Raw genomic sequence first — 27,284 nt, 5'->3', positions numbered from 1 at the left:
CTTTCCCATTTAAAAAGCTAAATGTGCAGGACTAAATTTGGTCATGCAGCACTTGAAGATTCCCTGGAATGTCCTCAGGTTTCAAACTCCTCTGATAGACACCAGCTCCGCCTCCTGCCATGTCTGATTGGCCTATCTGAACCAGGCCGCACCGCTTTGACTCTCATTGGCCAGCTGTTCTTCAACTGCATATCCATTATACTCAAGGCTGTGGGGAAGTCACAGCTGCTTTCATGTAACATCTCAACACCTCCAAAGTAAGAGAAAGAAGAACCTGGCTTCACTGGACTGTTTCCCCTGAAAGCCTATTAATTTGGCACTTTTCCTTTTCAATATATAGACATACTGCGCTTCATCTGCAAGCTACCAAAATGTCTAGGGTAGCAAGATTCCGAAGTCAAGTCAGTGAGGATCCAGATATTGACAACTTATTGTCTACGCTCTCTGCTGAGGAGGTGGAAGAGCTAGAAAAAGAGCTGGATGCCTCTGATACAGATGCAAACATTCCTGTGGGGTTGCGGCAGAGAGACCAAACTGACAAGCAACCAAGTGGCAAATACAATCGAGAGGCAATGCTCAATTATTGTGAGAAGGAGAGCAAGAAAATTCTTCAGAGGGAACAATCAATGGATGTAAGTTGTTGCTCTTACTGAGTGTTGGGAAAAGGAGTATTTGTGCAATTTGGGGGGTGGGGAGGCAGGAACAGGACTTATGTGTTATGAAAACCACTTAAGGGTCACTAGCAAATCTATGAGTCAATAGCTGAGGACTGTCCCTCCTAGAGAATAGTAATGAGCATGGTAAGATGCAGCAGAATTAATACAATTTTAAGTGTTAGCTCTTCCAAAAGGGGATAATCAAGACACCCAGCAGGGAACATCAAGGTGTCAGTGTTTTACTGCTAACTGCTACCTCTATTATTATTATTTCATTGTATTAGTTTGTGCTTCACACATAAAGAGTCTTCAAGTGGCTTCAGAATTTTTAAAGCATCACAATAAAAGGCATACAATAAGCTATAAAACAAATCCAATAGAACAGCAGCAAAACATTCAGCAACATACACATGCCGTCAATAGATAGCAATAATCCATCTAATGCCTGGGAGAAGGGGTGAGTTTTAACTTGGTGCCAAAAGGATGCTTATGATTGTGTCAGGGGAATCTTGTTGCCTTCCACTCTCGCAAATATGTCACCAAGAGTTATGAAATATAAGTCACTGTCACAATACAGTATCTTTGTTTCTGCCATTTGGACTCTGCCGCTCTGTGTCCTCCAGCCCAGCAGGGGGCAGGAACATATAAGGGTCAAGAGGCCATTCTGTCTCAGGCCTGACTGGGGTTCCTTACCAAAGGCTGTGATACTGACCTTGGGAATCTAGCCTTTCTTCCTCAATAGTTGTACCAGCTGTGCCTGAGAGCAGAAACTGAGGCAATGGCACACGAGTACTTTCTGGTGCTCTGATGGGGTGGAGCATGTTATGGTCAGGATGACACAAGCCCCAAGTTGGCGGAGGTGGCAGGTTCTCATGCACCTGTGCCCAGCACTGCTACCCTCCATCCCTGCCACTGCTGTGCCTCATCCTGGTCCTGGCAAATGACAGCATCAACACAGCAGGGTGGGGGCAGTGCAGTTGCAGCGACACTCAATTTCATACACACTAAAATGGTAAATAAATGGGATAAAACAGCAAAATGAGAAGGGAAAGCAAGGCCATGGAGGAGTTTGACAGCAAGAGGAAGAAATCTGAGAACAGACAGGAAGCCAGGGCAGGAATAAAAACTGGTGTAAAATAAATGATCTACCTTCATTATTCTTGATGTATTTTATAAAATTAGATAATATTGTGTACATAGCAGTAGCCTTTGCAAGCTGCCCAGTTCTATATTCTGATAGGATGCCTCCTCCTCCTGCTGCTGCTGCTTTGATGCTGGAATTTGACTTGGGGCAGCATAGGCCACTGAGCAAGAAAAGCTGGAGAAAGGAGATGTGTTTATTATCAGTGGTGATTTGCTTCACAAAATCAGAGTCATAGTAATGTTGACCACACAACTGAAAAGTTGCAATATTTTGTCTTGGAGGGGTTGCTACCAGTCTGTGCAGGGGTTGTCCGTGTTTTTTTAAAAATAATTGCAAAGCAGGCAGAAATTCAACAGGTTAAGTAATTCCCATAATTGAACCTCCATGCTTAGAGAAGCGGGACCTGTTCTATTTCTGTCTGCCATGGAGCTGGAAAAAAGTGGCTTGATCTCTCCCCACTGCACACACACTGATCACTTTTGCAGAACTAAGTGTTCACTACACAAGGGTGTGGTTGTGGGGACTCAAAAGAATTCAGTTACTCGCAAGGGAAGGGTGGGAATTGTAAGAGCTTTCAGGGGCATAGGCTTATCTTTAACATTAACATCAGCAGTCCTGCGAAATTCTGTTTGTAATTTGGAACACAATACTGCGTTGAAACATGCTTTTTTCTGTTTAAAAGCAACAACAGAAAAGCTTACAAAATGTAACAGACAGCTTAGAGGGGTTTAATATAAAAACCCATTTTCAGTCACTTGGTCTCTGTTGAATTTGTTTTAAGACAACAGGGAGCAATCCTCCCCGCAGATCTTCAGTGCCCATGATGAACAGGTATTATAGCTTGAAATCATCATCACTGACTGGCAGTGACTGTAGGAGTCTTTCCCAGCCCTTCCTGGAGAACCCAGGCATTGGTTGGCATCCATCTGTCTCGGAAGACAATAGAGGAGTGTGCTTTTGGAGGTGAAGTCAAACTCTTTGAAGGTTGCAGCGCCTGCTGTGGCTGTAGAGACTGATGGGGGGAAGACATGCTTTGTTGCAGCTGGGGCAGAAGAAGGCATTTGGTTGTGCTGCTGCAGATGCACCATGGCATTTCTTCTCTCTGCGCTCCATGCAGCAGTCATTCCTCCTAGGCTGGGCTTTTGCATGCAAAGAGTGGATGTCCTCTTCCACTGAACTTGGACCCTGTGTTCTTGCATGCAAATAAAGTTGGCAATAGTTAATTGATTTCGAGTGTCGAAATATATAAAATGTGTTTTGCTTTGCATTGGCTGTTCTGTTTGGAAACTAAAACATGTAATGTGTATGAAACTAGCACCAAGAAAAATGTGGCTTTTAAAGTGCAGGTTCTGTATTTGTTTGTATTTAGACTGCTAGGCTATTTGGTCCAGCCTAGGGGCTTGGAGCATGTAACTGGGAATGCATGCCTGTTTTTCTGCTCCAGGATGAGCTGAACGAAGGCCAGAACAACAACAACACAACTGTGGTTTTTCAATGAACAGTCATTCTTGACAGTTCATTTTTCAGTCTCGCCCTAGATCAACAGGAAGTATTCTGAGCTGCAAAGCTGATGAAAACCAGTGAGACAAATAGAAAACTTAGCAGCTTGTGGATGGGGCCTTGCATGGCTTGTGACCCACCAGACTCAATCTAGCCCACCAGCCATCCTTGTCAGCCAGGTGCTTGATAAATCCCCTGTGTGTTTTCAGTCCCAGGAAGCAGCAACAAGTTCATTGAGCCACTGGGACTGTGGGCTGATTGGCTGTCTTTTGGTGAGTCACAGGCTCTTTCATGCATGCATAATTCATGCCTCCTTTATAGCTCCAGTCCTGCAAATAATTATGCAGTGTTTCTCTTTATTTCTTTGGTTTCCCACTAGATAAAGTTAAGCACACTATGTATGCAGCACGTTTCTTTGTAAGCATCCAGTTTAAGGGAATCTGCATAAACAATGAGTTTAACTAGAGCATGCAGGATGATTAAAAAAAAAAACCTCCATAATAGGAAGTAGACAGTTGAAGACACTGTTAACCCTTATTATTATTTGTGGCTCAGGGTTGACTTGAATGCTACGGAGAAAATACATCTCTCCTAGAGAGTGTTTCTTTAGCAGAGGAGCTTCATGAACACTGTGCTGCCAAGTTGTGTGCTGCGAAGAGTGCACAAGCAGTTCAATCCTATTTAAAGCTCCCATCATTGTAGCCAAACATTTCCTTCCACCCAGTTGCTAAAGCAGCTGTGCCATCCTTTGCCAGGCAAACAGGGCAGGTGGACAGCTCTGTCCCACTTGCCTCTCCTTAAAACTACGCATGACATTAGGAGATTTGTGATGGTAAGAAACTGAGAGGAGCCTGTTGGAGGAGGCAAGTAACCCGTTTAGTCCAGCATCACTATTCCCGCAGTGGCCACCCAGACACCTGTGGGAAACCCATGAGCAGAACCAGGCACAAGAGCAGTCTCCCCCACTCCTCCACGGGTTCCAGTATCTGGTATTCAGAAGCATTACTGCCTCTGACCATGAAGGCAGAGCACAGTAATCATTTATCAATAATTATCCATTAAGGAGGCCTTAACCTCCACAACTTGTCCAATCTACTTTTAAAGTATCCAAGTTGGTGGCCATCAGTTCTTCCTGTGGTTGTGAGTACCACAGTTTATGCACTGAGTAATGAAGTACTTTCTTTTATCTGCCCTGAATTCTCCAGCGTTCAGCTCCATGGAAATTATCACTCTCATGTTTCTTTGTTTGTAGTGAAATTCATCATTCAGATTGGGGGGGGGTGTGGAAATTTGATCACAGCCACAGCACTAACAATGTCCTGAAAGAACTCTGGAAGGGACTCCCTCGGAAGGTGGTGGACTCTCCTTCCTTGGAGATTTTTAAGCAGAGATCGGATAGCTTTAGTTGAGATCCCTGCATTGCAGCGGATTGGAGTAGATGATCCTCGGGGTCCTTTCCAACTCTACAATTCTATAATTTTCCTACAGGCCATTTTTGTGATCACTATCATACACATACACCCAGCTGGTTTCCCATTGGTCAGTGTCTCTCTGTGTGTACATGCACACACACACACACACACACACACACACCTGTGCACAGGGAACTTCCTTACTAGCACCAACTTGGGTTGGTGCCAAGATTGTGAGGCTGCTATCAGCTCTCATGAGTGCGTTCAAAATGTGTCTTATTCTACCTGCCCGCGACCTGGTCAAAAATCAAACACACATAGGACAGAAGAGCCTTTTTAGATCAGATCAAATGTCTATCTGATCCAATATCCTGTTTCTCACAGTGACTAGTCCAGAGATGGAGAACCTGTGGCCCTCCAGATGTTGCTGAACTAACTTCCATGCTGGCTGAGCCTGACGGAAGTCTCAACAACATCTGGAGGACCACAGGTTCCCCATACTTAGTCAGCTTAGATGCTTCTAGGAACATAAATGCAATAGCCTTCCCCTCGTGTTTTCCTATCTGAATACTGAGGTTCCATTTAACTATTATTGCTAATGGCTATTGACAAGACTACCATGAATTTGCCTCCATGCCTTTTTAAAGCTCCTGAACCACAGAGACGCCCCCCTAGAATCAATGCTGTAGTGTCAATGGTTGGTGGTACCCCAGTGTTACTTTTTCATATGTGCACCATGTTGCCATCATGGGAAGTCATAAGCTTTGCTCTGTGATTGTCTGTTGCTGTGAAGCAAGAACATAGGGTTGGTTTCAACATTGTTCTGGACTTAAGAGCCAGCTGTAGAGAATCAGTTAATGTAAAGCAACCAAAGTCCAAGGAATAAATACTTACAATATAGTGAAAGTAACAAGGGAGTTAGAAGAGCCAGCGGAAAGGCATTAAAAAGTGCCAATTGTAGCTACTCTTTGTTTAGTGGATTTTTGTTACTTCAGGTGATCAACCTCCCTGCCTGTTTATTGCTCCATGGTTTGTCTTTGATGAAATCAGTTTCATGTGTAGCCCTACAAAAAGTACAGTGGTACCTCGGGTTACATATGCTTCAGGTTACATATGCTTCAGGTTACAGACTCCACTAACCCAGAAATAGTGCTTCAGGTTAAGAACTTTGCTTCAGGATGAGAACAGAAATCGTGCTCTGGTGGCACGGCAGCAGCAGGAGGCCCCATTAGCTAAATTGGTGCTTCAGGTTAAGAACAGTTTCAGGTTAAGTACGGACCTCTGGAACGAATTAAGTTCTTAACCCGAGGTACCACTGTACTTATTATTTCATTGAGGTTTTGTTCATAGTAATAATACTGATTAAAATAAGCTGCTCAAGGGGTTAGGTAATACAGTATAAGAAGGGCTCCTTTCAAAACTTCAACTATTCAGCAAGTTATTTAAGGTATGACAGCTAAATTTTACTGAAGCTTAACCAGGTAAGTGTAAAATGTAAAGCTTTTGAAGTAAGAGAGAAATTGGGGGTTGCATCCAATGTCAATGCTAGTCAAAGCAGACCCATTACACAACTAACTTTGTTCCATTAAATTCACTGGATCTACTCTGAGTGGGACAATCAGTACACATTAAAAAAAAAAATCTGGCTCAAGGGCGCTCCCACCTCTGGTGTTTGGAGTCATCAGGTGCATACAATGTAAGCTGCCATCCATATGTAAGCTGTAGTTTCTTGAGAAATACTGCTGGTTGGTGCCCTTTCTCTCAAACTTCCATCCAATTTGAAAATGGAAGCCACATTCACTTCTCAGTTCAGCTGAGGTGTGCACATTTGAGGTAGCCATTGTGTATGCACAGATGACAGCTCTCGTGCAGATGACAGCTTTGTGAATAGGAGTTCGGGGTTTTAGAGAGCCAGTGTGGTGTAGTGGTTAAGAGCGGTAGTCACGTAATCTGGGTAACCGGGTTCGCGTCTCCGCTCCTCCACATGCAGCTGCTGGGTGACCTTGGGCCAGTCACACTTCTGTGAAGTCTCTCAGCCCCACTCACCTCACAGAGTGTTTGTTGTGGGGGAGGAAGGGAAAGGAGATTGTTAGCCGCTTTGAGACTCCTGAAGGGGAGTGAAAGGCGGGATATCAAATCCAAACTCTTCTTGTGTGCAGCGAAACCAAACATAATGTGCATTGGGTGAAAGTGTCCTAACCCCCTCTCCAGTGTGTACAGCAATGGACAAATGCAACTTGAAACGCAGTGAAAGGAAACAACCTCATTGCATTTTAGGCCACTAATGCAGTGTTTTTCAACCTTTTTTGGGCAAAGGCACACTTGTTTCATGAAAAAAATCACGAGGCACACCACCACTGTGTGCGGAGAGGGAGATGTCAGAGCCCCGCTGCTCTCTATGGGGAATCGGATGAGAGCGGACCGCTTGTCCGCTCTCATCCGATCCCATCCGATCTGATCCCCACCCAGGATGGATGGAAAACAGGGTGGACACAGTCCGGCGCCTGCCTAGTGGGCAAAAATTTGACTTTTTTTTTTTTAAAAAAAAATCTTTCGAATTTTTCAATTTTTCCCACGGCACACCAGGCAACATCTTGCGGCACACTAGTGTTCCGCGGAACAGTGGTTGAAAAACACTGCACTAATGCATACATAGCCTTAGTTGGATACAGCCCCTACTAAGGTCCCCATGTGGGCAGCACATGTGTGCCTTCATGGTACCTTCAATAATATAACGCCATATAAATGTGTACTGAATCATCACATGGAGGATGGGGACAGGATCACACCTGATGCTCCCCACCCCAATATTCTCATATAGATTATCAAAGCTAGAGGTCAGTGAAGCATTATTTGTTATTTTTAACAATGTTCCCTCCTCGCCCCCCCAAAAAAGTTTGTTCCTAAGAAATGATATGGTGTGCCTTTGGATCATATGGTTTTGTTCCTTTTTTCTTTGGAGTCCAAGGGTAAGGTTAAATGCCACCAAATAAACTGGTCATTTGGATTTGTTTTATTGCTCTTAAAAGCCTGGGAACCTCACCTTAAGATATCCTTTGCCAGAGGACATCTGCAGCCTAGTAAGAAAAGAATGCATGTTATGTTAAAAAAACAACAACAAAAACCCAAACCTTACAATATGGCACAATTGGATTTCCAAGTTTTTGCTTTCTAAAATCCATTTAATAACAGTATCTGAAAGAAAGCATATTTCCAAATAGCATACCCAGTTTCACTGGATTTACTTCCATTGTAGTGCAAAGTTCTGCAAAGAGTAGATTTCATGGAATCGTGATTTCATGGACCAAGCTAAAGAAAGGCCCCAAATACACATTTTTAAAATATTGAACGGCATCTTCAAAGAGTTACCAACTTGCTTAATTTGAAGTATGCACCACAGAGCTAAACTGTAGAAGACAAAGAACTTATGCTGGTGGTCAAGCTGCCTGGTAAATCTGCCCCTTTAGATCATGTTGCAGTAATAAGAGCTTGCCTAGCTGACTCTCTTCTCTTTCCATCCCTGGAGAGAAAGAAAAAATACCCTGTCCAATCCCTTCCTCCTCCTTGGGCTTGTTAGTAATAGGGGGATTAACACTCCTGAAACCCCAGATCCCAGCAGCAGCGGGCCTGAAACCAGGGCCAAATTTCTTATGACATGAAGATCTCTCACAGGCTGAGAAGATCATCATCCGAATGCAGTCTTCCTTGTGCTCCTCTGGTTCTTCTATAAGTAGTGTAGGGACTTTAGCATTCTCTTGTTTCAACCAAACCCTTTTGAATGGTTCTGTTAGTTTGGAATTTTCTCAAGGCTGAAATTAATTCTGGGTCACTTCAATCTAGTCACAGCTGAGATTCTAGTGTCACTATTTGGCATGTTGCTATCGTCTCCCCCCACCCTTCGCTCCACCCCAGGTATGCAGCACCTCCCATCTCCCCTGGGTTATACAAGAATAACATGTGAATCAGCCTTTGTTAATGCTGTGACTTCTGTCATGATCATCTGAGACACTGGACTGTATTTTGAGCAGAGATGGGCAACCTGTGGCCCTCCAGCTGTTTGCTTGTTTGTATATTTATTGTATTCATATCTTGCCTTTCTCCCAAATTGGAGTTCAAGGTGCCTCACAGCATTTTAAAACACCATTATAAAATACATAGTACTATAGTATAAACAAACTAGTTAAAAACAATACAGTGGTACCTTGGTTCTCAAACTTAATCCGTTCCGGGAGTCCGTTCGACTCCTGAAACCATTCGAAAACCAAGGCACAGCTTCCGATTGGCTCCAGGAGCTTCCTGCACTCAATTGGAAGCCGTGTCGGACAGTCGGCTTCTGAAAAACATTCGCAAACCAGAACACTTACTTCCGGGTTTGCAGTGTTCGGGAGCTGATTTGTTCAGGAGCCAAGCCATTTGAGTACCAAGATAGCACTGTAGTTGAAATATATTGAAACACATGTAACATTATAGTTTGCCTATAGCTGAAACACATGTAACATTATAGTTGTTCTATAGTTTGTAATAACATGAAGATCTCTCACACACTGAGATCATCATCCCATTTCTCTTGACTGGAGACCCACAGATTCCCCATCGGTTTTTCTTACCTCATGGAAATGCAATATGTCAAACCATAGAGCTTTTAGTCCTGTGCCCAGTGGTTTGTTCTCCATGGCTGATTAAGTGAATTAATACAATAATGAAACAGATGTAGAAGACCAGAGTGAAGGCTTGGTTGAAGGCCTGCTTAGCAGGTGACAGTGCTCAGGCTGAGACTCAAAGCATCCTTAGAGCTGAGGGGTGGTCCATTGAGCTGCCCAGTTCATGGCTACTTCCTTTTCTCTTAGCCCATGCAAATCCCTGCTTGTGGCAATGCATTTGCCCGAAGCAGATATTGCCTCATTGATTTGCCAGGAGCAGAGCCTCCAGTTATGCTGCAATAATCTTTCTCTAAATGCTCTGCTTGTAAGTTCCCCAAAGGCATCTTACTAGTGCTGTTGGTGACAGAGTGTAAGATTAAGTGGAGGTTTGATCTGATCCATCAAGGCAGTTCTTGCATATTCAGTGTTGCATGCCAACAATTGACAGGCCTTTGGGTGGTATTTATAATGTGCCTATTACATTTTTATCACACCCTGCAAGGCAATGCACCTACAAGGAGCCCAGGGCTTCTTGTCCCTGCATGTACAGTTCCTTCTTGTCCCTGCTTGTATCCAGGGCCGACTTAAGCATATCCGGCGCCGTGGTGCAGAATGGGTGTGGGGTGACATTCTTGGCACCCCTCCCCCTCCTCCCCGCAGGCTTCCTTAGCAGTCCCGCTACTGCCGCGGGGTGGGCAGGAGGGAGAAGGGTGCCACATAGCTTTGCGCACCGCCGCCACTGCCTCCTTTCCCAGCCAGGAAGCGAGAGATCGTGGCTGGCCGTAGGAAGAGCCACGGCCACCCAGCGTGCCCTCGCAGCTGTTCCCGGTCGGTCCCAGACACCTGCTGCTGGGCGCACCTGATGGGCGGGTGCCATGGTGCAGGGCACCACTAAACCTAATGGGTAAGACGGTCCTGCTTGTATCCTCACAACAAATCTGGATGGTAGGTTAAGCCGAGATATAATGATGGACCAACAGCAAGTTTCGTGGCTGGGAAGGGATTCGAGCTGACAGCTTCCCCAACCTAGTCCAACATGCTAAGAACCATACCATATGGAAGAGGCAGCACCTTCTGCTTGTGGCAGATGAGTTCATTGCAAGCAGGGAGATGCCCTAGGTTGGAATAAAGCTCTTCCGCAACTCAGGATAGCCACACGCTTTGCCTCTATCTTCAAGTAACCAAAGTCTATGTGATAAGTGCACATAGGGCCATAGTTTAGTGGTGGAACAACTGCTTTCCATACAGAAGATCCCAAGTCCCATTCCTGAAGAGACACTGCTAGTGTTGACAATGAAGAGACACTGCTAGTGTTGACAATCCAACGGACCAATGGTCTAACGTAGTAGAAACCAGCTTCCTGTGTTCCTCTGTTTGCCTCATGTTTCCACCTCCATGCTGGGTGTCAGTCTGCAGCCTTTTCTTCTGTGTAGGTATATGAGTTGAAGGGACCCCATATATTATTGTGATGTTTTCAGATGGTGTTTGGTTAACAAGGCAAAATATTGAAGGGCTGAGAGATACTTCACTGTAAACTGACTAATCTGGAGTTTACGACTTTGCTGCTATCTAAAATATGCACCTTTGATCAGACCAGACATCCACAAACCAATACCTGCCAGCTGTGCTGGAGATTGCTAACCCAATGTCCATTCCTACTAGACAGCTTTACCTACTCTGCTCCTTTGAGCTGGCGGAGGAACGGGGGTGGTTTTGCATCTGCTTAACCTTGTATGGTAAATACCAATCATTTTCCTGGAATGAGAGAAAAAGACAGAAGCCAGGTCCATGAGGTTCATTTGGAATTTATCAGGGATGGGAAAGTAGCAGGCATTTATGATCTTGGTTCTCTACTGAATCTCAGAAGAGCAAGTTATATTTGGAACTACTTTGACTACATAATAAGAGGTCTTCTTTTTCTCTGATGGTTAGGACAACCATAAGTAACCAGGAAGCTGTTTATAAACAACCTAAAATAGAAATGAGCATCACTATGACTTCTTCATACTCAAGGAGCCAAATGCACACAGCTCAGGGGGCATCAATTAACCTTATTGGTGGCGAAAGGAGTGCTATTATAATTGTGTTTATTCATCACTAACTACATAAAATGTTTCAAAAGGGTAGTTTGTCTGTGGATAAACACCAACTCCCTCGGCCTGAAGCAAGATGAGCACCGCACTCCACAGTTGACTTTGACTGGACTTAATCATCCAGGGGTCATTTACCTTTACCTTTTACCTTACCTAGTTATCAATGAAGTTTTACTCAGAACAGACCCATTAAAATTAAAGCACATTAAGTCTGTTACTTCTAGTGGGTCTACTACTTCATTTCATAACATCTGCAGAATACAAAACTTAAAACATCAAAAAGATAAAACTCACCCAGCAATGTTATAAAAAGACAAATCTACCCCAACCCACTAAAGGAGGAACATGATAAAATTATTTAGTAAAAGAGCTTATCCTGCAATAAAAGGTGAATTGTGCCATACCCTATTAAAAGACTGGTCCAGACTAGAGTAACATACCATATGATCCCAGTTAAGAACTGAATGCTACAGTAAACAAGAATGTATTTGCCTGGTGTCTAAAAGTTGATGATGATGGTGCCAGGGACATCTCTCTAGAGATGAATCCTGACCCTACTCACGCCCCAATTTTAGCAAAGCATCTCTCTAGGAAAGGACCATAACAACTCTCAGATCTGCAATGAAGATCATGGCCCAAAATCTTGGTTGTGTAGCATCTACACCAGAGCTTTCCAAACTGTGTGTCATGATACATTAGTGTGTTGGCTGCAGTGTGTTGGTGTGTTGCACAAACACCCCCCCCCCCTGCTCCTCCCAGGGCTGGAAAGGGGTTAGTTTAATCTCAGGTTTGCTAGTAAAACTGAATTACTGTGTTGCGAAGTGATGCACGTCTAAAAAGTGCGTCACCAACATGAACAGTTTGAAAAGCACTGTTCTAATTATTTCCTCTAATAGCAAACTCAGGCAGTGAGTTCCTATTCAGGCATATAGCCCAAACTGGAGAAACATAAGGAAAATATTTGATTAGAAGCAGGACCTAAACAGCCTTTCTCTGTGGAACCAGTGAACATAAGAATTTACAAAAGTAGTTAAGTAATTCTCTAATACTTGTTACAATCCAGAAAAATAAGCCAAGAGTGGTACCCGAAGGCATATTCTGTTGTGTGTGACCAGGGTCAGAATGAGGAACAGAGTTAACCTCTGTGACATCTCCGGCTGATGCTGATGTGGCAGCCAATGTCAATTCACCATTCCCAGAGTCACACTATGTCCAGCCAGAAAGTCCAAAGACATGAGTCAGCTGGAGCCTGTGAATTGCTTTGTTGGGGGGGGGAGAAGGACCATAAAAGGAAACTTCTCAACGAAAAAGGACAATTGAGGTTAGTGGTAGCGTATAGGAATCTAGAAGGGGTTTATCAGTTCCTTGTCCAATAGGTTGTTGCTTATAGAGCCTACATAGGAGTTCATGCAGAAGGAGAAGAAAGTGCAAGTAATTCATGCCAAGGCCAGAAATCTTGATTTCCCATATATACTCGTGGTGGTGACTGACTGGGAATGAGACCTAGGGGTCATAGTGGCCACCCCAATAAAGATGCCAACCTGGTAAAGCTTCAGAAGTCATGCTTCTGAATCAATGGCTACCAGCCGCAGTGGCATTGTTCTGCCTTCACTGTTGGAGGAAGTATGCTTGGAGGATACCAGTTGGTGGAAACCACAATTGTCCCTGTGTTTGGGTCCTGCCTGAGGGTTTCCCTATGAGAGAAGGATGCTGGACTGGAGGGGCCTTTGGCCTGGCCCAGCAGGATCTTCTTGTGTTCCTAGTGACAGGTGTCTGGCCCAGGTTTAGTTGTTTTGTTAGCTCTCTCACAATATCCATTGTCTGCAAAGTCATTCAGGCAGAGAATGAGCAAGTTACAGTATTTGAATAGGGGTAAACAGCTGGATTCAGAGAGAGCACAAAAACCAGCAGGCGAATTTTGCCCTGACGAAATGATGAAGACATCAAGTTGATCATCCTCAAGTTTGTTTTGGGGCAACAATGTTATTTAGCCATATTCTTTTTTTCACACCGTCTGAACGGTTCACACTGAAAGGTAATTGAATATCAGTTGACATTTGAGGAACTGTTGACACCTTCAAGTTGAGAGATGCAGTTGGCACTGCATAAGCTGTTGCTAACTGCATAATCTTTCTGCAGCTTGGCACCACCAACTCATCTATGATGGGAGTGTATTGATCTGAATGCTATAGTTTAGCTGGATGCTGCACAACTGAAATGTTTCTTCATGGAAATAGGCTTTTGGGTGTTACGGAGCTAGTTCTGTGGTCAACATTATCCACAGTCATGTTTCTGAATGCATCTCTTCTCAAACAAGTAGAATATGCTGCACTTTCTTGTTAGCAATGTTCATAAATAGCATTAGAGAGATCTGTTGTGATTGTGAGTAGTCATATAAAATACAGTGGTAACTCAGGTTACATACGCTTCAGGTTACATACACTTCAGGTTACAGACTCCGCTAACCCAGAAATAGTGCTTCAGGTTAAGAACTTTGCTTCAGGATGAGAACAGAAACCATGCTCCGGTGGCGCGGCGGCAGCAGGAGGCCCCATTAGCTAAAGTGGTGCTTCAGGTTGAGAACAGTTTCAGGTTAAGTACGGACCTCTGGAACAAATTAAGTACTTAACCTGAGGTACCACTGTACATAGACCAAGATGAGTTATGGAATTAGTTTTCATGACTAGATACACTTTTCCTCCTTGGAGTCCTCCTGTAATGAACGTCCTCAGATACTGTGTGTCATGCCCCTTTTCCCAATGTGAAGTGGTGGTTCATTTTCTGCTCTGCCATGTGGTGTGTGGCTGGCTTACTTCCTTGGATTATTTAGATTGTTTTACTGAATTATTCCTCACAAATCCTTTTCTTTAGAAAAAAAATATCCTGCAGCTAATGAAGTTTTCCATCTCTGTCTATGCTGAGAAAATGCCTGTTGAGTTTTGGTCTTACAGCTGTTAAAAGCAAATCTTTTCCTTTGTAAAAGACTTATTTTTATTTGCTCACTCTTTTTTGGGGGGGCAAAACTCACATTTTTAATAGCAACTGGAAATATTTGTTAAAAATATTTAACAAAGGAAATAGAATAGAATCTCAAACTGGGTGCAGTCCTAAGCATAGTGCATTAGTGTCAGATTTATACTGGACTGTCCACACATCATTCTGCTTTATTAGTTGTTCTGTGATGCTTTGCCAATGTCACCATATTGTTGCAGTTGAGAGGGACACTCTTGCACCATAATGCAACAAAGAGGGACAACAAACTCACTCTGGAACACTTGTGGTATGAAACGTTCCAGGGATTCAGAAAGAAGCTATGGTACACATGCACTGACTGGAAACAAAGTAGTATGTCTGCCCCAAAACTTGCAGATGCAAACGGTATTGAAAGCAGGATCCCATATAACCACCTCCATTCCATCATGAGCACAAATCATTGTGAATAAAAAGATGTCCAGAGGGACCTTTCTTCTTGTTTAGGATTGGTGCCGGCCTTGTGTCTGCATTGCAGAGAAGGTTGGGATAGATATTATTATTATCAATACATAATTGGAGGGTTAATGTGGAATACAGAGATGCTTGTTGGGGGATGTTTATATGTGACAGCATACATTTTTTCCTTGGGTGCTCTTATAAATCCTCTGATTATAAAAAGGTAAAGGTAAAGGGTCCAGTCGTGGCCAACTCTGGTGTTGCAGTGCTCATTTCACTTTATTGGCCGAGGGAGCCGCCGTACAGCTTCCGGATCATGTGGCCAGCATAACTAAGCTGCTTCTGGCGAACCAGAGCAGCGCACAAAAATGCCGTTTACCTTCCTGCCAGAGCTGCTAGGTTGGCAGGAGCAGGAGGGACCGAGCAACAGGAGCTCACCCCGTCGCAGGGATTCGAACCGCCAACCTTCCGATCGGCAAGTCCTAGGCTCTGTGGTTTAACCCACAGCACCATCCATGTCCCTCCTCTGATTATAGTCCTCTGATAAATGACTAGGCTGGATCAGGTCAGTCAAGGTATGTTCACATTACTCCACATCAGTGCATTCCCACTGCTAGTTTTTGCAGCAACTTTCACATGACGATCGATATCGATCCCATAGTTCCCTCTGCAAAGGTCTTTTGGCTTGGAGAAGTGGAAGAATCATAGAATTGGAAGTGACCATGAGGGCCATCTAGTCCAACCCCCTGCGATGCAGGAATCCCACCCACAGCCATCCCTGGGTGGACTCGAACCACCAGCATTCTGCTTAATAGCCAGATGCGCTGACCTATGGTACCAGTAGGTAATAAGTAGCAGGTGATGTGGTAGAGGGTGCATGCCTCTTGCTCAAAGGGTTCCACGCAACCCAACACAACTGTGGGCTGTATCTGAGGAAACCATTTTGAGCTCCCCACTTTCAAACGTTCGCCCTGTGCCTACTTCAGATCCCAGTTGTAAGCCAAGCAACAATGTGGAAAGCCCAATTTAAGACAGGAATGAAGACCAGGAAGGAGATCAGATTCATGCTTTCCAGACATATGTTTAATGTGCACACGCCCATTCCAGAAATAGTAATGCTTTTGGGAGGGAGGAAATCCCTACCCAACCATCCCTGTGCAGGCAATTCTCAGAGTAAAGGAATCATTGGCAAGATTTGAAGCCTGCCATAGTTACCCCTAGGAGTTATTTCCTGTCCCATGTGGGCCGAGCTGGCGGCTCCTGGGATTCTGGGTTTCCTGACCTTCAGAATTTTGCCAAGGTCATGTCTTTTCAGGCTACAGCTTAGGCTGTGTACACATTACCATTTATTCTGGCTCCCACATGCTCCCACCACTGGTGTTTAAAGTTGAGTACCCATGACCTTGGCCACAATCCATATAGTTGTAGTTTCTAGAGGAATGCTCCTAATGGATTGTGGCTTCAATCTGATTTGAACATGCAAGACATGCTTAAGCTGTGTTCAGACACTTGTGCAGACGATGGCTTCCTTGAATAGGAGTGCAGAGGGTGTTGGGACACATGGAAACAAATAGGGTAATGTACATTGAGTGAAAGACCCTCCCTCTCTGGTGTGTACAGCAAGTGCAAATGCAACTTGAAATGCAGCCAGAGGGAACATCCTCACTGCATTTTAAGCAGTGTATAAACCCTTTATTGGACTGTGTACACACACACACACACACTTTTTTTTTTTTTACTCTGCATCCATTATGCTCCAGCTGCTAGTTTGGGAAGCAATGTACACACAGTGTTAGCCACAATCCTGCATCTATACTATCCTGCATCTATCCTGTCACCCCTTATGAAATACTGCATATTTATATGTTCTACCTCAAACCAGCATCAATCCGAATTGAGAGAAAGAACTACCTAGCTGTGTTTTAAACTGGTCCTGCGTCCACAGCCTTGATTTAAGGATAATTGCTTGAGGGTTATTGAGGACTGTTTTAGCGTAGTACTGTCTTCCACTGGATGCTTAATGTAAATAATCTTTTCTTCTCGGTGACCAATCTAGATTTGCTGCTAGGGCTTGCACTCATACTTACATAGTCGTTGCTACTGACTCTGCAAGGCTGAAGAGCAGAGATGTCGCTTAGTAAGTATTGACTGTTAACAACCCTCGAACCCAAGTGTGCCTTTCACATCCCTTGCCAAACACCTGCCAAGCTCTGCAGCTCAGTTAAGTCACTCTGTTGGTACCTGCTGAATAATACCCCTTGCACACAGCCACCCCTGGGCACCAGTCCAGGAGGCTAGCTGCACCAGGGAGAGGACCAAGGAGGGGATCATTAGTGCCTCAATGCCCAGATTCCAAACAAGAAGTTCCCAAGTCTCCTTTTCCTTTTAAGGAAACATCTGAGTGGGGCTGCGGAACAGTAATTGCCAGCAAGCAGCAGCAATGCTCATTTTAGTATGTTTAGGAGGAACTTGAAGCGCTTTAGTTTGTCAAAACATTTGTGATTAATCGGCGCAAGCAACAGGCTGGTTCTTTTTAAAGAAAGGCCAGGGTCAGAGCATAGTAAGTTCGTGCCAATCGCTGCAAGGCATGGTGACTAGGGAGACATTTTGTCCACTCATGGGATGGTATAAGAGGGTAGGTCAGAGGTAGGGATGCGAGTGAATTGCATAGCCTCCAGCGTTTCTCCGATGAAAATAGGGGCGTCCTTTTCAGCGACGACAACAACAATTGTATTAATTTATACCCCACCCATCTGACTGGGTTGCCCCAGCCACTCTGGGTGGGTTCCAACTTATATAAAAACATAATAAATTACTGTTTAATCTACTGTCAAAGCTTCCAATATAGGTTCTTGCCTCTTGTCCCTCTCTGCTTTTTCACTTAGGTTAATTCCTTTGTTTAAAAAAAATGCCAATTTCCTTTCTTCTTTTTAAATTTAAAAATATTTGTAAAGGCTAGCAAGAGAAAGGGCTGTTGTTGCATTTCTAGGTGGCATGGGGCTATAGGCTGCCTTTCTGAACCAGCAGCAAACCATGTCTGAGGGTTTGGTCCACTTGTTTGCATTCCAGTCCTGGAAGGGCAGCTCTAGACACTGGACTCAAACGAGTCTCATAATCTCTTAACTAAATACAGAGATCCTTGCTTTTTCAAAAGGGAGTCTGTTTATGGCCATAATGTAAATAATGTCTTAAGGCAAATTTGTTTTAACTATGTGCTGGGTTGTTGTTTTTCCATAATTCTTAGACCAAAGACTGCCTTTTCTATGGATGTCCTTTAGCTAGAGGGCATGTTGAAGCTGGATATGCAGATTCTAGAAAGTTTGGGTCCTAGCCATGCCAGAAATGAAATCCGTGTAAGCCAAAGAGATTCAGATGTAGGATTTTGGCTCATAAGGGACAGCAAGACCTGATGTTTATAGAAATGCTCATTGAGATCCAAAGGGCAAGTTCATTATGTGGAGGGTTTGGCATGAGCTGATCATGGATCCACGTCAGAGTCAAATGAGTGTTAATAAGACATTCCTGTCTTAAAATGCATCTAGGTTATTCTTCTTCTCAATTCTAATTAAAGCTGATTTGGGGAGGAAATGGATAAGCTCTCCTTAACCGCTGTCATTTTCTCCTATTAAATATGACAAACATAGCCTCCAGGAGTAAACTGCATTTTTGCTGCATCGTCAGCATGCTTTTGTCTCAACAAACATTTCTTTCTGCATTTCTCCCCCTGCTCTAGGAAGAGAAAGCAGCAGAGAGGAAGAAAGATGTGAAGATTGTTGAAGAAAAACGAAAGGAAACCCATGGTAGAGATCTGAAAAGAAACAAATCTTCTGATCTCAGAAAAGAAGGGAAAAAAGAAGAAAATATCCAGAAAGCTAATCAGAAAGGAAAGGATGAACTGGACACTACTAAGAACACTGGGCCAGTCAATGAAGAGAAGAAGGAGGGAAAGAAGTTACCCAAAGACAAATACAAAGCCGTCTCAGTGGACAACAATGAAATTAAAGGAAGGTGGGAAGAAAAGGGACTGGCAGCCAAGATCAAAGCAGTTGAGGAAAAAAGGAAAGAAGAAAAGGCAACCGAGCTGAAGAGGGGGACTGAAAAGGACAAAAAGACGGGGGATAAAAAAGAACCCGAAAAAACAGGAGCAAAGGGCTCAGCTTTAAAGTCAGGCTTAGACAGAAAGGCAGAAGACAAAAAGGAACCTGAAAAAACTGGAGAAAAAGGTTCTGCTTTAAAGTCAGGCTTAGAGAGAAAGGGAGACGATAAAAAGGAATCTGAAAAAACAGGAGAAAAAGGTTCCGGTTTAAAGTCAGGCTTAGACAGGCGGAGAGAAGACAAAAAGGAATCGGAGAGAAATGGAGAGAAAAGTCCAGCTTTAAAGCAAGGATCAAAGGTTGGCAGTGAGGCAAAATCCCCAACAGATAGCAAAGGAAACTCCGAGGGGAAAACCTCAGTGTCAGGGCAAGAGAAAGGGACAACAGAGGCTCCTGAGAGCAGCCCCTCTAAATTGGCAGATGGCTCTTCCAGCCAGGGCACGGAAGAGGAAGCCACCAGCATCTTTGATGAGCCCTTGGAGAAAGTGAAGAATAACGACCCAGAGATGATAGAGATCAATGTCAATAACTCTGACTGCATCAACAACGAGATCCTGGTGCGCTTTGCCGAGGCCTTGGAATTCAACACCGTCGCCAAGGTCTTTGCCCTGGCCAACACACGGGCAGATGACCATGTTGCTTTTGCCATTGCCATCATGCTGAAGGCCAACAAGACGCTGACCAGCATCAACCTGGATTCCAATCACATCACGGGCAAAGGGATCCTGGCCATCTTCCGTGCTCTGCTGCAGAACAACACTCTGACCGAGCTCCGCTTTCACAACCAGAGGCATATCTGCGGAGGGAAGACGGAGATGGAGATAGCCACACTGCTGAAGGAGAACACCACCCTTCTGAAGCTGGGCTACCACTTTGAGCTGGCAGGACCCCGGATGACTGTGACCAACCTGCTGAGCCGCAACATGGACAAGCAGCGGCAGAAGCGCCTGCAGGAGCAGAAGCAGGCTCAGGGAAAAGGGGAGAAGAAGGACTTGCTGGAGGTGCCAAAGGCAGGAGGCCTGCCAGCTGCTTCTTCACCTAAGGCCTCACCAAAGCCATCCCCCAAAACGTCCCCTAAAGTTTCCCCTAAGAAAGCTGGAGCCCCAGAAGCACCACCTCCACCTCCTCTGGCTCCTCCTCTGGCTCCTCCTCTCCTGGCTCCTCCCCTGATCAATGAAAACTTACGGTTGTCACTCTCTCCGGCATCTCAGAGGAAGATGGTAGAAAAAGCTCTCCCTCCGCAAGAGAAGAACTCCAGAGACCAGCTTCTGGCAGCCATTCGTTCCACCAATGTCAAACAGCTGAAGAAGGCAAGCAAAGGGCAAATGTGGGAAGCATCCTGGGGTGAAGTCCTTGCTGGGTTCATTGAAGCTACACTCTTAATAATGCTATCTAGGATTAGTGCTACATACACACACTCCCCCTAGCCCATCCCAATCTCCTGTGTCTGATAAAAGGCATATTTTCCATCACTTGCATTCTAAAAAAGTACAGAGTGTTGCTGAGAACTGCCCAAGGAGTACGAATCCCAGAATGGCTCATTACTGTTAAATAGCATGTGTATTTATTTATTAATAGTATTTGTAGGCCACAAAGCAGCTCACAACTTATTATATTATTCTGGAAGCTGCCCAGAGTGGCTGGCAAAACCTAGCCAGATGGGCGGGGTATCAATAATAACTATTATTAAAGATAAAGCCATTAAAAACACAATAACAATTGAACAAGTCAGAGTTAACAGTGTTGTGCTATGTAAAAATGCTTCTCACAGAGATGAATAAACACCTTAAAGCTAAGACAGCTTAAAAGGCCTGGGAAAATTAAAAGGTACCAAAATGGCAACAAAATAAAAGAAAATGAGCCTCTCTGGGGTCCTTGCAAGGATGATAGCTGGATTATCAGGTTCACACTGGGAGCTGATTTCATTGAATAATTTAAAGGAAGGAAGAGGGGAAGAGGTGAGAAGTGGAAACAAACATGATCCCCTTTTGATACATGAAACGTTTCTTGCATTGATGTAAAATCCACAAAATATGTACACACATATGACAGTTTTGTGACATCTATGCATCTGCTCAGCTTTCCAGTATGTGAACTCAGGGCTAAATAGATACTTTCATACTTCACCATTGATGCACTACACACTTCCTACATTGCTTCCTAGTTCAGACGACACGCCAAACCATGGTAAAGGAAGCTTAATTATACCTTGCCATGTTTGAACACCATTGTTTGCAATTGACAAAAGAAACAGAATGATAAATTACTGAATTGACAAACTAGACTTTGTGCAAACAAGGGTTGATTTGACAAGCTATAGTTACCGTGGTAGTTCTGTCTTCAGAGACTGCTGTGCAGTTGAGATAAGAGTGACATTGTGGATCTTAGGTGCTTAGAGAATGGAAAATGAAAGCAGACAAATACTTCTTAACCATGGTTTGCTGTACATTTGGAAGCTCAGACCATGGTTTGTGATGTTCAAATCAGATCTGGTATGATGCCTGAACTGAGTCATTGTACAAAATATGTAAACTAAAATATGAGGAACCACATGTATCTACTTTGCCAGTCTTATGCATGTTGTGATGCTCATTCACCAATAGGCTTCTTAAAACATTTCCAGGACATATTTAATTTTTAAAACCCTAACTGATCATGAACCTGGGTTCCCAAATGACCACCTGCACTCACATGGACTTCCTGGTTATTAAGATAATCCCTGAAAATAAGAGGTGCCCCCCCACGGTGCCCCACCAAACAGGGATCCGAACTATCAGGTGGTGGCTCCCTTTGTTTTGAATGCTTTCCTGGTGAATATTACCTTGAACCAAGTTTCATGTTCTTTGTATGGGAAAATCAATTATTTACCTAGGCCTTGTGGAGGTTTTATTATAACATTCTAAAACAGTTTAAGAATGTTTTAGACCATCATGCCCTGTTAACACTATGTTTTTTCTGCTATGATGCTATATATACTTTCAAAAAATACTACATTGGTTTAGTTATGCTCTGGGAGTTTTAACTGAAGAGCAGCTTATAATATCTCTGACCACTAACCAACCAAATCAATATTAATAATAATAATAATAATAATAATAATAATAATAATAATAATAATAATAATAAATTTATTATTTCTACCCTGCCCATCTGCCTGGGTTTCCCCAGCCACTCTGGGCGGCTTCCAACAGAAGGTTAAAAATACATTAAAACATCAATCATTAAAAACTTTCCTAAACAGGACTGCATTCAGATGTCTTCTAAATGTCATATAGTTATTTATTTCTTTGACATCTTATGGGAGGGCATTCCACAGGGCAGGTACCACTACCGAGAAGGCCCTCTGCCTGGTTCCCTGTAACCTGGCTTCTCGCAGTGAGGGAACCGCCAGAAGTCCCTCGGCGCTGGACCTCAGTGTCTGGGCTGAACGATGGGGGTGGAGATGCTCCTTCAGATATACTGGACCGAGGCTGTTTAGGGCTTTAAATGTGAGCTTTCAGTTGTGCTCAGAAACATACTGGGAGTATATCCATGGCATAGACCTCAGAGACTGTGTTCTTAAATATATGTTGTAAATGCTTGTAGATCCATGCAGGGAAAAACACAGACAGAAAAATAAAATGAATAGCCCTTCATATGTGAAGCAAGATTCGCATAGATGCAATTAACAGGCACATTTTTGTAATGGAAACAGCAGGTGTGGACTGCAGGTCTGGATGAAAATTGCCCCCCCATCCTGTAAACTGCTATTTTCATCACCGATAGCTTCCTTTGGTTTTATATCTTGCATTAACAAGCACACCTTTTATCTTGGCAGGTGGAGGTTCCCAAGATACTGCAATAGGGAGCAGAATCCAGATTTCCCTGGAAGGATGAGATTGCCAAGGCTGAATCACTGTTTGTCTCTCAGGTGACTGTTTACATGAGAAGGACTCAGCAGGAGTAGGAAGCTGCCTTGCTCCAGTCCCAAATGAGCAGTGTTCTCTACTGGGTTGAACTGAATTGGATAAAAGGATTGAATGAGCTGCCAAGGAGACGTTGTGTCAGGAAGAAGCAATATTTATTTTTAGAGCTTTTCAACCACGAAACTTTTTTTTCCCCGTGAGAGGAGAGGTCTGCAGACGCTCAGAGTGTTATGTAGCTGGGTCCCCCCCCCCCTTTTCGGAGTTTTGAAATAAAAGTGGGAATTATTGAAGAAGCCTATATTTGCAGCATCCCTGCTTATCTTAAGACAGCACGGCAATCACTTGCCACTAGAAATATATACAAGAGTTAAGCCACACTGGAGTAGCAGCACAGAAGAAGAAAACTGCCAGGCTCATCTTCAGCACAAAATGACTCCAAAATTGTGTGTGTTTGCGCGCGCACACACAAAGCAGCAGCATGTTCTTGCCATTTGCTGCTAAATCTAACTGGTAGCACCAATGTCACTCTACCTGGAATATTATGAAGCAGAAGGTTGGAGGAGAAATCACTGGGCCAAATCTAATTTCCTAATGTCTCTGTGATCTCAAGGATTCCATTTCTCTGAAAGATGATCATGCAAAGGCTGGGTTTTTTCCCTGAAGAAGCATGAAAAGCATTGCATGTTTCTGTGTTTTGAATGTGTGTGTATGTAAATGGCTTCTCACCGTACTGCAATCAAACCTTTAAGCACACGCGTGGGCAATGGCTCTGAAAGGATTACGGATTGTGCTGCCGTGATGGGGGGAGGGGGGAGCTACATGGTGCTTGAACCTCTGACATAAGCAGCATCTTCCAAACTACTATTGTGATGCCTAATCTTAAGAGGCCTGATGGGAGGGAAGGAGCACATTATGGTTGGCCATGCAATGGAGATGTTGGCAAATGCAAGTAGTGGCTGTTATGTGTACAAGGACGGGGGGGATCTTGAAAGCTTGCATTGGGAAACCTTCATTCAGAATCTCCAGTGCTCAGGGCACACTGTGACAACTTCTCATTCATATATTTCTGGCACTTGGGCACCGGCTGTGTCATGATAGTCAAGATCAGGCTTCCTCAACCTCGGTCCTCCAGATGTTTTTGGCCTACAACTCCCATGATCCCTAGCTAGCAGGACCAGTGGTCAGGGATGATGGGAATTGTAGTCTCAAAACATCTGGAGGACCGAGGTTGAAGAAGCCTGGTCAAGATGACAGTAACCTAGGCTTGTTTTTGGGACCAGAAGGTTTCTGTGCCAATTCAGAACTTTTCAATATAGTTCAACATCTGCTCATTTGAAGAGAAAGAGGTACTCCCAAGGGGGTAGCATTTGTGGCCTGTTGACCAGTGTCTCCTGAACTATGGTCAACAAGCCATAGCATGTGGGCTGTGAAGATACTATGTCCTCCAACCAACCTATGTGTCAGATTCAGCTTCCATGTCTTGTCTCTTCTCTTTGCAGGCAAGTGAAGTCCAGCTCATACATTACCTTTGCAGCATGGTTGCTTCCCATTATGCACTGGTAACATGTGGATGTTCTGCATTTCCACAGATAGCCTGGATCGCAGGAGTATTTCCCATGCCAGCAACAGCAGTTCCAGTGGAGGGGCACTGCCAAGGGAGGTGCCCATGTACGTAATTCAGACTCCCTGTGTAGTGTGCAGGAACATCCATATGCTGCTGATGCGCATTTGGGTCAACCACATGGAAGCACTTTTGAAGTAGCAAGTGTGCCACAAAGAGAATGTATGGAGGGGGCCTGCAAGAAGAAGAGTAACCAATGGCATCATCTTTCTTCCTTACTCCTGCATGGAGTGAGTGATGGATAATAGTGGTATACCAGTTCAGCTACAAGGATGTTGCCCAGTTCAGTTCCTTGCAGCTTAACTACCGTATTTTTTGCACCATAACACTCACTTTTTTCCTCCTAGAAAGTAAGGGGAAATGTCTGAGCGTGTTATGGAGGGAATGCCTACGGATGGCATGCCTACGGATTTTCCTCCTCTAAAAACTATATGCGTGTTATGGTCGGGTGCGTGTTATAGAGCGAAAAATACGGTAGTTTGTGGCTCAGCCTGTATATAAAGAAAGAAAGATTGTTTTCGTAGATTTTCACGGGTACAGGAATGCAGGTTTTGGTGTCCTCGGGTGTCTTCCCGTGTAAAAGTTGGGGTGTCTAGGCGACGTTTCGACGAGGTCTCACTCGTCATCTTCAGGCTGGTGCTTTCGGCTCTGTTCCAGTAACAAGAAGCCGAAAGCACCAGCCTGAAGATGACGAGTGAGACCTCGTCGAAACGTCGCCTAGACACCCCAACTTTTACACGGGAAGACACCCGAGGACACCAAAACCTGCAGAAAGAAAGATTATATCTATGTATTTGTATGGCTGTAAGAGTTTAATATATATAGACAGATGGATATATATCTTAATAGATTTCCTCTCTAAGGAGCAGATTTTTATTTCTCACACAAACTGCCAAAGCTTGTCTGCACTGAGATGGTGCCAAGTGATGCAGGAGCAAGTGACTGGGAAGTGATTTGCTTACTGGTCTGTTTAAATCAGTTTCCAGATCAGGAAACTCATTCATGGTTCCTCTGCGGTAGGAGAGAAACCAGCAAGATTTCTCACCCAGGAACAGGTAGTATAGAACACTCTCCCCCGCAAGCTGCACATGTGTTCATCCTTCCATGAAGGACAAGTGGAACTCCTGTTAACGTGTCTATGGAGATCCTCGCAACACAAAAAGGCTTTCCCTGCCTCTTCTCTTATCCAGCTGAGCATGCAAACTCTGCAGTTAGAGGGGTCCTAAGAAGTGAGGGTAAAATACGGGAGGGGGTTTATGTAGCACTTGAAAGAGAACTGTTCTTTGTGGGTTTTGGTTTTTTTAAATCAGTCTTTGGAGAGGGAATCTGTGCTTCCTTACTGAAAAAGAAAGTAGTGTTGGATTTAGATCTGTAGCACATTTTGGACAAATGTTGGAGAAGGAGAGAGAAATAACAAGAGACAAATCGCTTGAGCAGGTGATCTCGGGTGCAGAAGCTGCTGCAGTTTTCAGTTCCAACTCATGAGTGTAAATCTTATTTGAAATATGTACAAAATCACCCACACTTTCATTAATAAAGCTCACAAAATGCTGCTGATGGCGAGTAGTGGAAAATTCTGAGGCTGTGGGCAGTGAATACCTTTAGACTTATGCAAGTACGTGCAGATTTGGACAGCTTTGTAGGTGTGTCAACTGGCATCTGGCATCAGAATCATGTTTCAAATACCCCATGAACTTATTTATTACTGTTACCCACTTGACATGTGGGCAACTGAGGTTAAGAAGCAATGGTTTTCTTGCAATTGTAGTTGGTCTGATCACAGAGTCCAAAATTTTTGTTTCGGGTCCGGCTCAAAATAGGTGATAAAATAAGTGGATACTGTAATTGGTTCCTTTTCTCTGTTCTTTTTAAAAACTAACCAGAGAATGTCAGGAACTTGCAGAAATCCACAGCTGGGATAGGACATTTCTCTTTGTGTACAAACACAAGAAGCCCACCGTGCAGCCTGAGTGTGTTGGGCACTGGGCCAGAGAGGAGCTTTTCCCTCCTGTTGCTGCCAATTCAGAGGGTTGCCTGCCAGCTCTGCAGAAGTCAATCACTGCTGACGAGGGTCTGGCTGACTCCAAAGGCAGCTGAACTGCTCCTCAAGAGTCCAGAGAAATGTCTATATTTGGGCATTTTGCATAGACTAGCCCAAGCAAAACTTCATTCCTTTGCTCTTCCTAATAGTGGGAAGCCTTCCAACTGCCCAGAGCGGCCAAGAAGAGGAGAGAAAACAAGGCTTAGTTCACAAGGACCTCTTCCTTGGTTACCAAGCTACACTCACAGCAGCACTGCGGTCCTCCCTCATCTGGTGCCTTTTCCACCTGTGGTTCTCCTGTCATTGCCACCAGGTTCTTTGCCATCAGCACACAGCTGTCCTCAGTCATAAGAGCACCCGGCAGGCTCTGCTATCCTATCACAGATGCCCCTTGACTTCTGTAAGTCAGTGCCACATTGCAAACAGTCCCACAGGTGGCAGATGAAAATAGAAAAGAAGGGCAAGTGATGTGAAAGCAAAGGAGGAGATTTACTTTCATGCTATTGGGTTGCATGACCCGCCTAAAATGACCGGCTGATGAAGTCACAAAGACTTCATTTCCCACCCACCTAGAAAGCAATCCCCCCCCCCCCTGCAAGTCCTCAGTATGGGTCTGAATTTCATTGTGTCCCACAAATTCTCCATTTCTCCCACACTGCTACAGTGATATCCAAGACCAAAATGTTGTCTGTTATTGTCCCAGCCAATGAGGTGAAGTTGGAGAAAATGCCACAATATTAGAAACAGAT

General features: G+C 44.1%; 1 protein-coding gene across 1 annotated transcript; it reads left to right on the top strand.

Annotated features, from left to right (window-relative positions):
* The first annotated feature begins 187 nt into the window (after positions 1 to 187).
* On the top strand, positions 188 to 26,051 carry LMOD1 (leiomodin 1). Its single transcript, XM_083508470.1, has 5 exons — positions 188 to 632; positions 18,608 to 20,278; positions 22,786 to 23,996; positions 24,121 to 24,802; positions 25,249 to 26,051. Exons 1-3 carry the CDS (start codon positions 372 to 374, stop codon positions 22,810 to 22,812), a joined length of 1,959 nt encoding a protein of 652 aa, XP_083364596.1. The 5' UTR covers positions 188 to 371; the 3' UTR covers positions 22,813 to 23,996; positions 24,121 to 24,802; positions 25,249 to 26,051.
* Positions 26,052 to 27,284: the final 1,233 nt, after the last annotated feature.

This window comes from Podarcis liolepis, assembly GCF_965112155.1.
Source record: "Podarcis liolepis genome assembly, chromosome: 6".
In the NCBI taxonomy this organism is placed as follows: Eukaryota; Metazoa; Chordata; class Lepidosauria; order Squamata; family Lacertidae; genus Podarcis; species Podarcis liolepis.
This window is presented reverse-complemented; position numbering and strand designations above follow the sequence as displayed.

Excerpts from the sequence above, each read along its gene's own strand:
- LMOD1 (XM_083508470.1), top strand. The coding sequence starts at position 372 with ATGTCTAGGGTAGCAAGATTCCGAAGTCAAGTCAGTGAGGATCCAGAT. Across the intron at positions 633-18,607 it reads AGAGGGAACAATCAATGGAT|GAAGAGAAAGCAGCAGAGAG; the intron begins GTAAGTTGTTGC and ends CCCCTGCTCTAG. Across the intron at positions 20,279-22,785 it reads ATGTCAAACAGCTGAAGAAG|GTGGAGGTTCCCAAGATACT; the intron begins GCAAGCAAAGGG and ends TTATCTTGGCAG.